This window comes from Lissotriton vulgaris, chromosome 2_1 (assembly GCF_964263255.1).
Source record: "Lissotriton vulgaris chromosome 2_1, aLisVul1.2, whole genome shotgun sequence".
NCBI lineage: Eukaryota > Metazoa > Chordata > Amphibia > Caudata > Salamandridae > Lissotriton > Lissotriton vulgaris.
Genome location: NC_141687.1, coordinates 1,073,511,560 through 1,073,527,728, shown reverse-complemented (window position 1 = coordinate 1,073,527,728; position 16,169 = coordinate 1,073,511,560). Strand labels below are relative to the sequence as shown.

At 44.3% G+C, this 16,169-nt stretch overlaps 1 protein-coding gene across 2 annotated transcripts in view; it reads left to right on the top strand.

Moving 5' to 3' along the window:
- The window catches only part of MFRP (membrane frizzled-related protein), a 227,923-nt gene that overhangs the window by 105,200 nt on the left and 106,554 nt on the right, over positions 1–16,169 (top strand). For both annotated transcript variants that reach the window (XM_086958775.1, XM_086958774.1), the window contains exons 2-4: positions 3,430–3,541; positions 4,188–4,325; positions 4,459–4,611. In XM_086958775.1, coding sequence (XP_086814901.1) covers positions 3,430–3,541; positions 4,188–4,325; positions 4,459–4,611 — 403 coding nt within the window. The remainder of the gene's footprint in view (positions 1–3,429; positions 3,542–4,187; positions 4,326–4,458; positions 4,612–16,169) is intronic.

Below are 16,169 nucleotides of genomic sequence, written 5' to 3'. Positions count from 1 at the left end.
AGTGTTCTGACTGCTGCATTTTGTGTCCTTTGCAGCCTCCGAACCTCTGCTTTATTGGACCCTAAATAGAGGGAGCAGGCATAGTCAAGTCTAGACAAGACCATAGCTTGGATAATGACCTGACGTACAGAAGCATCAAAGAGGCCCCCAACGTCCTAAGCCCCCGTAAAAATCCAAAGCAATACGTGCTATTTTTTTGGTTTGGACTCAATAGTTTAAAGATGAGTCCAACCAAACCACTAAGTTCTTTACCACTTGCTTGGGGGGGCGTGCCCAGACTTGCTGGCCACCAGAGGTCACTCCACAGACCATGGTCTCTGCCGACCACCAAAACCTCCGACTTGTTGGAATTAGGTTGGAGGCAGTTAGCAGTCATCCACTCGGACACTGCCGCAAGATCGCCCTGGAACTTAAGGGCGTCTTACTCTGTGTTATTAGAGAGTGCCACCACTAACTTGGTGTCGTCAGCATATGAGACCATGGTCAGGCCCCAACTCACTGCTACAGCAGTCAAAAGTTGCACATAAATATTAAACAGTAGGGAACTGAGGGAGGAACCCAGTGGCATCCCTTGCTTAATACAGTATTCACTGGACATAAACGGGGGGCTGATACAGAGAATGACCTCTCATGAAGGAATGAGGCAAGCCACTCCAAAGCCTGACCCGTAACTCCTACCTCCGCCAGGTGTCTCAACAGAATGTCATGTGATACCGTATCAAACGCGGCACTTAAATCCAGCAGTATCAGTGCCGACGTTTGCCCCACATCCATGGCTGACCAGAGATGTTCTGTCACAGCCTGTAGAGCAGGCTCCGTGCTGTGGCATGACCTAAAGCTATTTTGAGAGGGGTCCAGTATGTTGTTGAGAGGGAGAAAGTCCGACAGGAAGGAGTTCACATACGCCTCTGTAATCTTAGCTGCCCAAGGTAGCAGAGAGATAGCTTTCTGCTTTAGTTGGATCAAGAGCAGGCCTTTTAAGCAATGGAATGACTTTAGCCTGTTTGCAGACTCTGGGCACTATAGCAGTACTGAGGGATTTATTAATTACCTGAATCAGAGAGGGTAGGATAGTTGGCAATACCTTCTTGAAATGGTCAGGTTTAAGAGAGTCAGCAGGAGAGCCCGACTTAATCCTACTACACAGCAATCACAGCTGATCCACCGAAATTGGGGGGAAAGAGTGGAGAATATTTAGCTGCTGACAGCACAATGCCGCCGATGGATTGCTGTGAATGGTTGGGAAGGAGCTGTAGATGTCATCTACCTTTTTAACAAAAAAGGTGGCCAGCTCTTTGCACTGCTTGTTAGACTTAATAGTAGACCCAATGCCATTTTGTTGAGATTGCAAACTGGCAAGTATAGCAAACATGCTCTTAGAGGGATTGGTGCTTTTGCGGATTTGATTAGAGAGGAAAGCCGCTTGTGCCTGATAGATGGCTTTATGGTATTTCTTAATCGCTGCCCTATAGATGTCCTTAGCTACCGTGCAGAAATTCCTTCTCCAGATCCGCTCCAGCTTCTTGCATCCCTTACGCATGTCGAGATAGGTCCCCTTTATACCAGGGCCTTGTTTTGGTTTCACGACTACCTAACCATTTCATGGGGATAAGGCTCTCTAATGGGTGCCTGATCCATTCAAAAAGCCCATATGCCTCATTAATGTCCTCCGGCAAATCAGGCCGGGTGGCCAAGAGTCAGTAACCTATATCACAACGATGTAATGTAATCCTAGCAGAGGCCCACATCATACAAGACACAGGCGTAGTCCCACTTATAGGAAGTAATTGTAACAATAGCCAGTATCTTCCAACACCAGGACTACCCTATAGGGAAATCAGGCACTGTCCTATGGGCTGATATGACAGGTCAGTGTGTTGGGCAATTTTCTGGCTGTTTGTGGGCCTGTTTTAAGGTCTGCTGGACCAGTCTTTACTGTTGATTACTCTGATATTAAAGCAAACATTCCCTTCGGCAAGCACAAATCCATGACGCCTTCCTTCAGAGGAGGGGAAGAAAAAAGGGGAGACCACAATAGAATTTGATAGAATATAGATTCTTATTTGTAAGTAGTCGTATCAGCACTACAGTACGTAAGTGTGCACTAAACGTGCTAGTGATGGTGAATGGCGCAGTGAAACAGTGGTAGGAAACAGCGTGAGCGGCGAATTTCAAAGTACAAAACTAATTGAGTGGTCAATGATACAAGAAAAAATATATACAGAGGTAGGTATTTTTATTTGGTTTGATTCTATCAAACTCTATTGTGGTCTCCCCTTTTTTCCCCCCTCCTCTGAGTGAGTTACACTCTACTTGTATTTGTTCCCCTGTAATGATTACCGGTTGAGACATTGTTCTTATGTTACACATATCTTTACAAACGCAAACAAGGAAGCACAAATTACCCCTTGTATGGCTTTGTAAATATTACTGAAGCCTTTGTGTTGTCCTTGCGTTGGACCACACAGTGCAACACAAGGACAACATAAAGTCTTCTATATTGTGGTCTCCCCTTTGTTCTTCCCCTCCTCTGAGTGAGTTCCACTCTCCTTGTATTTGTTTCCCTGTAATAAATACTGGTTGAGATATTGTTCTTATGTTACACACTCTACCCGGGTCTCATCTGGGTTAACGTGTTTACTCCTGTTTTTTGAGTTTTTGTAAAGATATGTCACACAGCACAGCTGCTTGCACTGCTTATGGTACATTTCAAGCTGGGAGGCATTCCACGGGTGGAGCATGGGCATTCCAGGACTCCACCCACGGATTTTGGTGCATTCTCTGATTTACAAAAGCTATTAAACCTGGATTGCGTCACAACGCCATGCCTTCCTAAATCGTTATTTCCTCTTTCCACATGTACTGCTTTCCTGCTTGCTCCTGTTCACCCAAAGTAGTGCAGCAACTTTGCTCGCCTCCCTGTGTTGTGTGAAAGATTAGTAAATGTGCCCAAGATGTTCTGGTCCATGGAATAATATGAATACAGATACAAATACTCGGAACAACAACAGTAACAGTAATGACGTTTTGTTTTTAATTAGAGCTTGGTACTGCAATTTTGCCCTTTGGCAAAACAGCATGCAGTAAGAAAATATTTTATATAATGTGAAGTTTGTTTGGAGCAGTATTCATTCAATCTAAATATTTTAAATAGTACATTTTATATTTTTTGGGGTATATTTGCAATTTTAAGCATGTCAATAAAAAAGCATTGGTTGAACCAATAAAATACATCATACTTATTATTAGTGTATTTTAGTAGTGAGGGTGCTGCACATGTCCAGTTGGTTCAACAAGGCTGACTTCGCCTTTAAACTTGCATGTTTTATAAGACAACATGGTTATAGTCAATGAATAGTAAACTCCGAACGTAAAGTGTTTTATTTAAAATGCCATGCAAGAAGCAAATCTTTGTTCTCCCCTCCGCAGGTTCAGTTTTGTAATCCTGTCTTCGAACCAGAGAGTGAACCAGCTTTGGAGGGTTGCCAACCCCCAGAACAAGAAAACACCAATTCAACAGAAAGATGTTGGCAGGAGTCAGGTGAGAAAACCTCAAGTGGCAGTGGTCCTGAGACGCAAAGGGCAGAGGACCTGGAGCTATATGTCAGAAGGCCTAGAGGCACAGGACAAAGGACCTGGGAGTCATGTGGTAGAGGTCCTGGGATGCACAGAGCAAGTGGCATGGGGCCCAGTGCTCAGGACTGGGGGCACAGGACAGATGAGCTGGGGCAAAGGACAGAGAGCCCATGGACACAAGGTGGAGACCCTGGAGGCATAGGACAGTGGCCATAGGAAGCAGATGGCAGTGAGCCTGGTACACAATGGCCACGATGAATAGTGAGAAAGGGCAGATGTTCTGCGATGCACAGGGTAGTGGGCCTTGGTTGCATAGGTCATTGGCCCTGTTGGGCACAAGGCACATGTCAAGGGGCCTAGAAGTTCGGGGCAATGGCCATGAGATGCAGTGGACCTGAGAGGTCAAGGGTACGGGGCCTGGGGAATTGGACAGAAGCAAAAGGCCATAGAACACATAGCCTAGAGGAACCGGGCAGTAGTCCTGGGATGCCAGAATTCAGGGTGCGAGAAAGAAAATGGCCTGAGGGCACAGACTTCTCACTTGAAAAGCTCCTTCTGTAATCAAACTGTGGTCGAGTGCTGTCTCTTCTGTTCTGCCCACTCCCTTCTAGCGACCGTGGCCGTCTGGAGTCCAGGGCAGATGAAAGAGAGACCCCTGTGGAAGCGCCCGCAGATTCTGCTAGCTCTGACACTGGTCCTGCTGTTGCTGCTGCTGCTTCTTGCACTCACAGTGGGCATCATTCTTTCCAGTGAGTGTCTAGTGTGTGTTTGTTAAACGTCAATGGGCTGTGACATATTCTAGATGTCGGTGTAAAGCTGTTGGGGTTTTGTGAAGATACTAACGCCACACTATAAGACCACTTTCATTCTTCTGTTCCACAGAAAGGAAATCAGTGGATTCATCCATCGCAACAGGCCCCAGCTCCACTGGGACTCTCAGTGAAGGTGGCGTGAGCACGACAGTGTCTACTATTGAAGGACCAGAGCGAACAGGCACCACAGCTCCAGTCAACTCTGTATCTTTGCAAGCTCCAAGTAAGTAAAGAAAAAGGCTGAAAGTCTATATCAAACACAGGTATATCTCTTCCACAGTTCCTAACCACTCACTCACCCCATCTCAGACGGCAAATCGAACACAGTGTACTCAAGATATGATTGTTTTATTTTGGTCCTATTGTAATGGGTTTTCATGTTGTAATTGTTTTATTGCTGTTGATAGTCCTATTGTAAAATGTTCTTATACCCATGGACCATGTCCTCACTATAAAACATAAAAAATAAACAGAAACACGAGAAAAAAAAGTCTCCTCCAGCCAATAATCCAACCAGGCCAATGTACACAATCAACACAATCAGCAGTCAGCACAATCTAAAACTCTCTAACAACTCCTATTAGAGCAACTCTTCAGCCCCATGGTGCACACCAAACAACATTTTGTAACTCCTATACTGGGCCCTTTATACAGTCCCCACCCGCAGCTCTCTCATCCAGCAACTTTCTCCAACTGACATTGTCTGTGGCACTCTGCTGTCTTCTGACTTGGCCTTCAATTCCAGGAACACCTTCCCAGCTTCCAAGGTGAGGAATAATGGGAAACAGGCCTGCCTCCATCGGCTGATTATCAAAGATATTTTACAGTCCGGATATTTTGTGGGCCCGATTCACAGAACTAATTTAAGACAAAATCCTAAACTTATTACCATTTTGGTATTCACAGAAGGCACTTACTCATTTTGGTATTCACAGAAGGCACTTACTCATTTCGGTATTCACATAAGTTAGGACTCCTAACTTTAGGACTCCTAAATGCCTTCTGTGAATACCGAAAGTCTTAAAGTTAGGATTTTTCGCAGTTTAGGAGTAGTAAAGTTAGGACTCCTAACTTCTGTGAATACCTAAATTAGTAAGTGCCTTCTGTGAATACCAAAATGAGTAAGTGCCTTCTGTGAATACCAAAATGGTTGCAAGTTTAGGATTTTGTCTTAAGTTAGTTCTGTGAATCGGGCCCGTGGTCTCCTTCCTTGCCCTTCAGATGTTTGCTATTTGCTGCCATTCCTCACATCTCTGTCACAACTATGATTGTATTTGCTCCTGATGGCGCACTGGTATCTGCACCTCAAACTTTTAGTGAAGTTATCAAATATATCCCCCCTTCATCGTATGGACCTTTTTTAGTCGACTTGAAGTGCAGTATAAGAGTAAAAATTTGAAATATATTTCCAAGTTGTGAAGCAATGTCACTCCCCCAGTAAGGACCAAGAATCAATATTAGGATTAAATGAGTTTATTTTAGGATATTAATCCTTCCAGTATGATATGCAGAGTAAAAGTAAATTCACCAAATACATCAATATTGTTTAAAGGCTGACTGTGCCAGTAATTTAAATCATAATAATATGAGATACAGAATAGTAACAGTCACAAGGCAAATGAAACAGATTGTTGCAATAATGTGTTCCACAAAGAAACGTTCCTCTTTTAGTTTCAATTTAGGTTAAGAACAAAACTACCTTACAGGGATTTCCATCTAAGGAGAATAGAAGGTGCCGGCATAGAATAAAACTTTTGTAGAAGTTCAGAGAAATAAGAAAAGTGTTTAGCATAAAGCTGCATACTCTGGAAGTTCCTTTGTCTGAAGCTTTATGCTAAACACTCCTTCTCAGAATTAAGGGAAAGTCTGATTCACTAACTACGGAAACAGCAATTAAATGTAACAATAGCTTCAAACATCCCCAACTCCTTCTAATGACCAAGAACCAAGAGCTGAATGTTCCAAAGAGCTAAGTTCCCGACCAGCCCATTAGGATGCAACAAAACAGTGCCATAAACTGGCCGGAATGCATGCTCCCATTGTAAAATGGGAGGTGCAGTTCAGCCTTGCACCCATGGCAGGCACCTCGAAGTGTCTGCCAGGAAGTGCAGGGATCAATAGAAGGCTGTGCACCCAAAGGGGCCTGCCGGGGGCCCTCAAATGCATGTTACGACAGCCTTTCTGTGTCAGAAATACCAGCACGGAAAGGCTGCAGAAACCCAACATCGTAATCCCAAGGGCAGAAAGAGCCGCCATTGGGATTACAGGCTGCATTCCGACTGACTAATGGGCTCGCCGAGCCTGTCGGAAGCCAGCCGGAATTACAGGCCGGATTCCATTCTGTTCACTTCCATTGTAATGAGGCGGTCGGAAAGGAATCTGACCAGCATATTACGATGCAGTCGGAAAGGCTCCGACCAAGGGTCAGAGCCTTTAACGACTCCATCGTTATCGGCCCCTAAGTCTTTAACTGATGCGAAACAGGATAAACCACCTACAGAAGTAAAAGTTAACACACTGGCAAAGTCAAAAAAGCATCTGCAGTTGAGGCTTTATGGCAAGTTAAGCTTTTCAGAATCAGATTGGATGTGAATTACAATTGGAAATACATACACAAAGTGAAATCAATAATCAATGTTAAATGTAAATAAGCACATCATGGTTACAGAAATCGATTAATGCACTCCTGTGTATATAATTGTAATGTTTGTAATGAATATACTCTATTAATTTGTTTATAACACACATGCTAATGAAGTTAAACTGCACTTTGAAAATAAATGTTATGAGTATAGAAATGCATATTCATGATGTATAAAGGGAAGAGCCTAAATCATGCTGCTCTAATAGCCATCACAATATCACATTAACCTTATCTCAAGAGACCAGCTCAAAACTTTGTTTTCAACATCTTACATCTTGTGTTTTCCAAATGTTTCATCTCATCATAGAACCAACACTGACTCTCTTCTAGTTCTATGTCCCTTATTTTTCTTTTCACCATTCTTCCAGGTTGATCCTCTCTGTATGATTTTAAAAAACCTATATCCCTTAAACTTAACAAATAAACAGATCACTCAGATGGTGATTACTATAAGGGTTCTCAGTATAGAACCTAGAATCCAACGACCTAAGTTTGCAAACCACTTGCCTACTCTGGTAAATCAATTTTCAATTGCTTCCTAAGCACTCTAGCTTCCACCTCTTTCAAATCCTCCTTCAATACTTTCACGAGAAGGATGTCTTATGCAAGGGGGTTCTCCATAACCCTAGACCTAACAGCTATCATCTCAGTGTTGATGGCTAACAGCATCCCAGCTCTAATAGTAGCTAATTTATCTACTAAAGTGGATAACATCCTAACCTTGAGATCATGTAAGACCACTCAAACAGAAGGGATCATTGCACCAAAGATATCCTGTACAAATTCAGAAGCACTACTACTACCCAGGAGTACCCTAATACTCCCATTATAATGGGATATGGGTACAAACCCAATTAAGAGTAGGCTAAATTATGCCCTATCCTTTATTGGTGGAGATTGAGAATACTCCAGCTTTGGAAAACTGCTACTGTGCATTTAAAGAAATTGTAGATATGGTCAAGGGCGGGAAAATAAAATGGGGAATTGACCTAAAAGCATCCTTGACATTATTGGGCTTGGAGGAGTATTGCAGCAATGAGACACAACAGAAACCTATATCCAGAACCTGAGTGAAGGAAATATATTGGGCACACATATGCTCATCGGAAGTGAGCAGTAAGAGCTTAGGCACTCTCACCTCAGATTTTATGGATGTCAAAAATCAGAGCATCTTGTTTGTCCACCTATATCGAGGCGAACCATCTTTTGGCCTCTCATCAGGCGGGCTTCCGCCCGGGCCACTCTACGGAGTCAGTGGTCCTTGCTGTGCTTGATGAGTTGAAGGGGAAAGCCGACTCCATTCTCCCTCAGGCCCTGGTCCTCCTCGATTTGTCCACTGCGTTTGACACGGTCGACCACTCCATCCTTCTCGACCGTGTTGGCGCAGCGGGCATTCGGCGTTCTGCTTTTTCTTGGCTACGTCCTTTCTTAAGGGACGGTCTCAAGCAGTTCACCTTTCTGGTTTCTCTGCCCCTCCTCGCCCGGTTTCTTGTGGGGTTCCCCAAGGCTCTTCTCTTTCCCCTCTACTCTTTAATCTCTATATGTACCCTCTCATTTTGTCCCTTCTCGACATGGGAGTCTCGGTGTACAACTACGCAGACAAACTCCAGCTCGTCTTCGATCTCTCTTCTTCCTCTGACTCCCTCCCCAAACTTCGCTCTACTTTGGTTTTTATATCTGAGTGGATGAGTTTCAATCATTTGAAACTCAACCCGGATAAGACGGAGCTGGTTTTGACGGGCGGCTCTTCTAACCCCTGGTCTTCCTCTTTTTGGCCCCTCACTTTTGGTCCTCCACCAGAACCTGTCGCTTCTGTTCGCACCTTGGGGATTAGAGTTAGTCAGGATCTCTCTATGCATGCACAAATCAGTTCTGTTGTTTCCTCTTGCTTTCTGTCACTTCGTCTTATTCGGAAAATTTCCTGTTTCTTCTCTTCTGATGCCCTTAAAATTATTATTATGGCTTTTATCACTTCCCGTCTTGATTATGGAAATGGCCTGTACGTGGGCATTCCAGCCTACGAAACTCGTCGCCTACAGGCAATTCAAAATCAGGCTGCCCGTCTCATTCTCCATCTTCCTAAAACCTCTCACATAACCCCGGCACTTAAGTCTCTCCACTGGCTCCCTGTCCTCCAGAGATCCCTTTTTAAACTGGGCTGCCTAGTTTTTCGAGCTCAGGCCCGCTCTGCTCCTTTGTTCATCAGTTCCCTTATTTCTTCTCACGCCCCCACCCGCACTCTCCGCTCCTCCACTCTCTCCCTTCTTCATCTCCCCCGCTTTCGCAAGTCCAGAACGCGTGGCACCAGGTTCTCTGTTTTGGCCCCCCGTTTCTGGAACGGCCTCCCCCTGTCCATACGTTCCATTCCCATCTATTCCCACTTCCGTAAAGTCTTAAAAACCTTTTTGTTCTCTCAAGCGTTCTCCTGTTAAATCTCAGCGGCCTCTTCTGTGATTAGTGGCTCTAGTCCCCAGCGCCAGGAAGCCGCTTGGCCACAGTGCGCTTTATTAAATATTTTTTTCATTCATTCATTCATTCATTCATTCATTCATTCATTCATTCATTCCTTCATTATATCTCGTCCCCCCTAGCTAGGCAGTTGTAGATCAAGTTTTTTCACTGTACTTTGCCCGTCAAGAGTTTCTTTAAGAAGGGGAAAGACGCCATAGACTAGGGTACTTTTTGCCTCCAGGTTGATGAAACTCTATTTTACTACTTCTTTTGTCGGAGGTATGAAAGCCCGAGGAAACAGTGGCTGATTTCAATTTGTAGGCAACTGGGAAATAGGCAATGTAACATGGTACTAAGGTTGCTGTGCGCAGACACTACTGAATCCCTTGTCTGTGCTGCTACCAAGTTCCTAAATTGTAGTTGGTGTATAATAGCCAATATTATAAACCAACTGTAATTGGGTTTTGACAGCGCTTCCTTTGATGTCCCTTTTGAAGTACTCACGAGCACATAGCAGCACAGGTCAATCTCATTCTCTGCTCAATTCCTGCACCACTCATGATCTTAGCCTGTGGGGGGCTTTTGTGAAAGCTTTTGTGGCCTCTTGTATTTTATTATCTCTCACTTTTGTTGAAATACGATGCAATTTGCATGACATGTCTCTATACTTTGTCTATTATTGGTTTTATGAACCCTATCCTTATGGGCAAGATTTAAATATCTTCCAGCACTGCACGTTCTACCTGATAATCTGTTGTTTGGTTTTGTTTTTAAGTTTTTTAACATTTTGTATGCTACAACATTTTCTTTGAAGCAAACTCTAAGGCATTGAAATGTTAACCATGTATGTGGGTCTATCTTTTTTATTTTTTTTATTTAATCTAGCTTTTATAGTCCTCATCTGAAATAAAGATTATGGATTGATTGACTACATGTTTTGGCCTAGCATATGACCCCCACATCGGGGCATTCAGATGTTCCACATGATAAAACTTCAGGAAGACTATAGCCAAATAGCAAGTGCCGTACCAATTTCTGGCAACATAAAATATGCATGCTCCACACAAACATAATAGACTCCAGGATTTACAGGATCCTTCCCTCCTAAATGTTGGTTTTGATTTCCTCCATATTCAAAGATATGCTCACAGCTACTCCTTCTCAAAGCTGAGTTTGAATTACAGATTTTACCCTAAGCACACACAGCTTACCCTCATGTGAGAGGCTGACCTGGTATATGCTGTCCACTAATGTAAGTGGGCACCTTGCACCAGTCCAAACAACCCTTATGGTGATTTAGGAGGTCTTAGACAACCATAGAAAGAGCTCTAAGTGGTAGCTGTGGAGAGCAGCCTTCAGGCTTAGTCCAGATGGAGTGTAAAGCAGCTTGTTTTACCAGAATGCAATCTTATGGTATAGATTAAGTGAAAAGAAATACACCAAATATTTATAAAAAATATGTATTTATGATATAATACTCTCTAGAATGTTCAAGTATCTCCAACACTGAGATAAACACAATGCACACAGTACTTTAGCAAAGATACACAGTAAATAGCACGAAACACACAGTGGCCCCAGGGGGGGACCAAACCTTATACTAAGAAAGTGATATAAGAACCGCGACACGAGTCAAGACAGTGTCGAGAGGACGTAGAATTGCTGGGGACCCACAGAACCACCCAAGGTAAGTAGATAGGGGCCCCATGGAGAGCGTGAGCAGTGTGGTAACACAACCGTGTGCACCGTACAAGTCTATGTGCAAGTCGCAGTTGGATTTTTTAAAGATTAAGAACCCTTCCTAGTGGACCCTGAAGAAACCCAGTGGAAGATAGAAGGTTGGAGAGCCACCCCACACCTGACTACCTTAGTACCCACTTTACCTACACCAGGGAAGCTGGGTGCATACGTGTGAAGTAGTGTCAGAAACCGCAGTCAAACCCAATGGAGGGCTTCAGGAAAGTGCTGCTGCTGGAAGAGGAGAAAGTGTCTGTGGGAATCCAAATATGGATTCTTGAAGAGGAGTACCTGAAAGCAGAGGGGACAGAGTCTATGTCACTTGGAAGTGACCAGGAGACTTGGAAGACGAATGCCCTCCGATGTCGGATGCTTCAGGAAAGATGATGGTGACCTTGACTCTACAGCTGCGAGGACCAAGCGATGCTGAGGAAGACCAGGATCTAGATATGAGCTGTTCCATGAAGGATGTCGAGTGCTAAGGGATCGGTGTCCAGCGGGAGCACCAACAAGTCTTGGCAAATGCAGCCCACGCAGGAAGTCAAGAAGGTGTACGGTTGGGACCAGCAAGGTCCAGGGGACTCACCACAAGCAGGGGAGTCAGGGAAGGCCCCAAGGAATAATGGGAGCCCAACACAAACAAAGGTGACCCTCAAATGGACCCACAGGCTGGAGGCACAGGAGTCACAAGAGGACCTCGAGCAGCTCACCAAAGGATAGGCCACGGTACCCAAGAGGTGATATGACTGAAGATCTTGGTGGAAGAAGTTGCTGAATATTGGGGCTACTTGGAGCCCAATGCACTTGTTGCAAAGTTGCCAACAAGCCTTTGCACTTGCAAAAGAATGCTGCACACAGGGGTTCGGTTAATGTAGCCCCCACAAAGGATACTGGTCTTAAACTCGATGAGAGGACAGCTCAGACCTTGAGGGACATAGGAAACCATGACCTGTGTTGTTGAACCCTTTGCAGTCCGCAGGAGCTCGGGATTAGCAGACCGGTCAGCAGTGTTGAGGTGCCTGCGAATGCAGTAAGTGACCCCTTTACTTCAAGGGAGAGTCCTTCAAGCGCCTTTGATGCTCTAAAGGTACTGAATGGATCCTTTATGGTGCACAGGTGCAGACGATGCAGCAGACTGAAAGGGAGACGACGCCAGGTCCAAATGAAGTCCATCAAAGTCCAGAGTGCCCGGACTGTAGAATTGCAGTGGTTTCAGTTCTGAATCTTATCCCACATGAATCTAGGGGCCTACACCCAGGTAAGCCCTTAAGTACCCTAGGGAAAAGGTTGGGAAGATTCAAGGGACCCCCCAGGGGAGGTACTGGACGGGGAGGTTACTCCCATGTCCTTTGTCCAGCTTCAAGCCAGAACAGGAGCCAACGGGTCTGAGAACTGGTTTGAATTGGTTATGCACAGGGACACCAAATGTGCCCCTCATGCAGACATTCAGGTGCTGGCAAGTGCACCCACCCGGTCCCAATGCACTAAATCCTGTCTGGGAGGTGGTCACACCTCCCTGTGACAGGATGCCTATTGTTCCACCTTCCTCTGCTCAAGCTTGGCTCAGCTGCAGGAGGGCAGAAATGTGTCTCTGGTCAGCAGCAACCATTTTGTGCTGTCCTGGACTAGAAGGTTGGCACCGGGAACACCGAGAGCCTATCCGAGCCACCTTGCATTCAGCCCATAGATCACTAGATACTGCAATGCCAAAGAAAGTATTCAAATCAACCCACAACACCTGCGAGAGTTTAGCAAACCTCTCAACTTGAGTGAACCAGTGCTTGGAATTCTCTCTCAGCTTTGGGAAATCATTGTGAATGATGCAAGATTCCTCCTGCTCCATGGTACATGAACAAACCCTCCACCTGTTCTGTGGCAATTCTGTGTTCCCTCTTAACTGTGACCATTCAGGGGTGGTTCTCCCTTTCCTGCGGTAGTAGATCACACCTTTAATTTCTTCTGATCCTTTTTTTTGGCCCATCTGCCTTCCCACTTGTCTGAATCCTTCCATATCCATATACTACCATTTAGTTCCCTAATTTGCTATTTCATCCCTGATGCCCTCATACTCATTATGTCTTCTTCATCAAAACACATGCGGTAACTCTTCTGTAAAGATTTTGTTCAATTAAAATCTATATCATACACTCGCAAAGAAAGCTTGTCATGAGCTTGCCCTGCATATTGTGTAACATCCTTACATATGTATACGAGTTTGTTTTCCTGATGAAGTATCTTAATGGGAAAGGACAAGGGGGCATGTTAGAAAGAACCTTGTTAAAATTATCGCCGTTTTAGTGGCTGGAAACTGCCGCTAAAATGGCGATAATGGGCTTGCTAATATGCTTTATAGAATTCCAATAGAAGCCCAGGTTAGATGTGCAGGACATCAAACCTGGTCTTCTATTTGAATTCTATAACGCATATTAGCAAGCCCATTATCGCCGTTTTAGCGGCAGTTTCCTGCCGCTAAAACAGCGGTAATTTTAACGAGGTTCTTGCTAATATGCCCCAAGATTACCTAAAATCATCTCATCTAAATCCAGTTTTAACTCTGGCCACATCTACTGGTTTCTCCTTCTCCTTCATAACCTCTAGGCGACCAATTAAAGAATCCAACTATATCTTTCATCTCCAGGGAATTAGCACCATTTTAGATTCCACGGGTATTAAACGTTATTGCCACTCTGGGACTGCTGCTGGAAATACACTGGGGTGAACTCCAAATGAACATGCAAGAGTGTTGAGGTATTGAGGTAGGCTCAACTGTGGGAGTAAATCCTGTCATATTCAACGTAGAAGACGCAGGGGCAACATGCGATGCAGTAATCTTAGTCAGAACCAAAGCAGTCCTTCCCATCCCTCCCCAATAGGAACCATCAAAGCATGTGTTGAATCCCCAGATAACTCAGGTTTATATAAAGGGACCGTAAGACCAATAGTGACAGGGACAGTTAGTGCATTGTGACGGGGACAGATAGTGCATCTGGGGCATTCGGAGCAGAGGAATTTACAGGAGCACGAATCTCCAAAATGTCTCTCATAGGGCTCTGATCCCTATGACAACTCTACTCATCACTTCAGACAGTTGTAGTGGATGGGCTGACAACAGCACATTCAAGACTTAATTACTAGATTCACTATCACTACCTTCTCCCGAACCCTCTGTATTCCTTGTCTTGTCCTCTCCTTTTGTCCATTTCCTTTTCTGAAGTTCCTCACACGTCAATGCAGGGTACAACCTAGTTCCCTCGATTATTTCTGCCAGCTACTTTTGTTGTTCTGCATTCCGCTTAGCTTCTACACATCTACGCACACCTCTCCTAACTTATCTGTAGTCGGCTGCATCCTCCCAGGCATTAAGTTCTTCATGTTGTGTAAGTCGAGGTGGTGGCTTTATTTTGTACAACACCCTTCTCATATTTTCAATAATTCTCAGATTAAATGTGCCTTGGCAAAGAAATCTCAGTGCATCTTCATTTTCTGTGATCTTATGCCACTGACTGAACCAATTGCAGTAGTGGAGCCCTACGTTTATGGCAATATGATGACAAGCCGCACATTTTGGTGGTGCCGCTTCACCCTCTCTGACAGGGACCCTCACATCCCCCAATCAAATCCCTAGGAACTCTGAAACATTTCTTTTTTATCAACAACTTAAACAATCATTAAAAGGGAGGAAATGTTATTTCAAATAAAGAATAATTCTTCTCGTAACCACAATAAATGTTATCCTCCACTAACAGCCAATCTCAGCACAACACCTTCTGCTCTGTCCTGTCGCAGTGAAGCTCTCAGTGACGTAAAAACCAACAGCAGCACAGCAACTATACCAATTGTCCGATTCCAGCGCGGCTACTCTCACTACTTGCAGCTGGTTATCCTCCTCTACAATTTTCAAGAGTGTAGTATTCCATTCTGTGCTTCACTCTCCCTTTATCCTTGTACTTCCCTTCCTATGTTCCATTCAGAATTGTTTTGGTTCTTACTGCCTGGGGATTCTTAGGGATCCTTGGGAGTGTAATGTTCTGTTAAGATCAGTTACAGCTCTGCATCTGTTCGTGGTGGTTGTGTAAGCTGTCTCCTTGGAATAAACTGGATTAACCATCAAGAAGCCTCTTTCTGTTTACTACATATTCTGGCGACGATCGGGATACCTAGCCTGAAGCTCAACAGGACCCGTTTTATTCTTCATTTTTTTTTTTTTCTTTTCTTCAAAAAAAAAAAAAGAAAATCCAGTTTGGAGACAGCGTTCACCGTTTGCAGTGTGGATTCTCTTAAGGTACTTTTCAAAAAATTTTATGTGTTAAATTATAACACCAGCGGCAGTATTTCTTACTTGACGTGCCTTGATTGCACCTGCGGCTGTTTCTCTGTGTTTTGCGCATCTAAATTTGAGAATTCGAGCGATCCGCGCTCACATTCTGGAGAACTTCATCTCATATTTACTTTGATCTATTTCCGTGTGAAATTCCCCTTTCTGCTAGTGTTTTCGTGGAATTATTGGTATTTTCTACGACTTTTTTGTTGAAGTGCATCTTTCAAAAGCATACGAGACTCACCTGTATCTTCGCGTGCGCTCCACTCGCTGCCGGAATCCCTTCACCATTCTCCTGGATCAGACGCGTCATCCTCACACGCTGCCTCCGTGTGTACCTGCGTCATTAGACAGCGTCCTTCTACGTACAGCGCTGCGTTCCAGCGGCCATCTTGAATCATCATGGCAACAGACTCCGATCCGAGTCCCGTTTTTTTTTAATTCTTTGTAACGCCACAACTATTTATGTAATTTAACCACACCACATCGATATTTACCACAGTTATTTGTGTATCTTCGATCATTGTGTTTCGTAATCTATTTCCTGGTTGCGGTTTCACTTACGAGGGAATTGTATTGAACATCTTTATTCACAGAGAAGGTACCCCAAACTTTGATGCTATTGTTATAT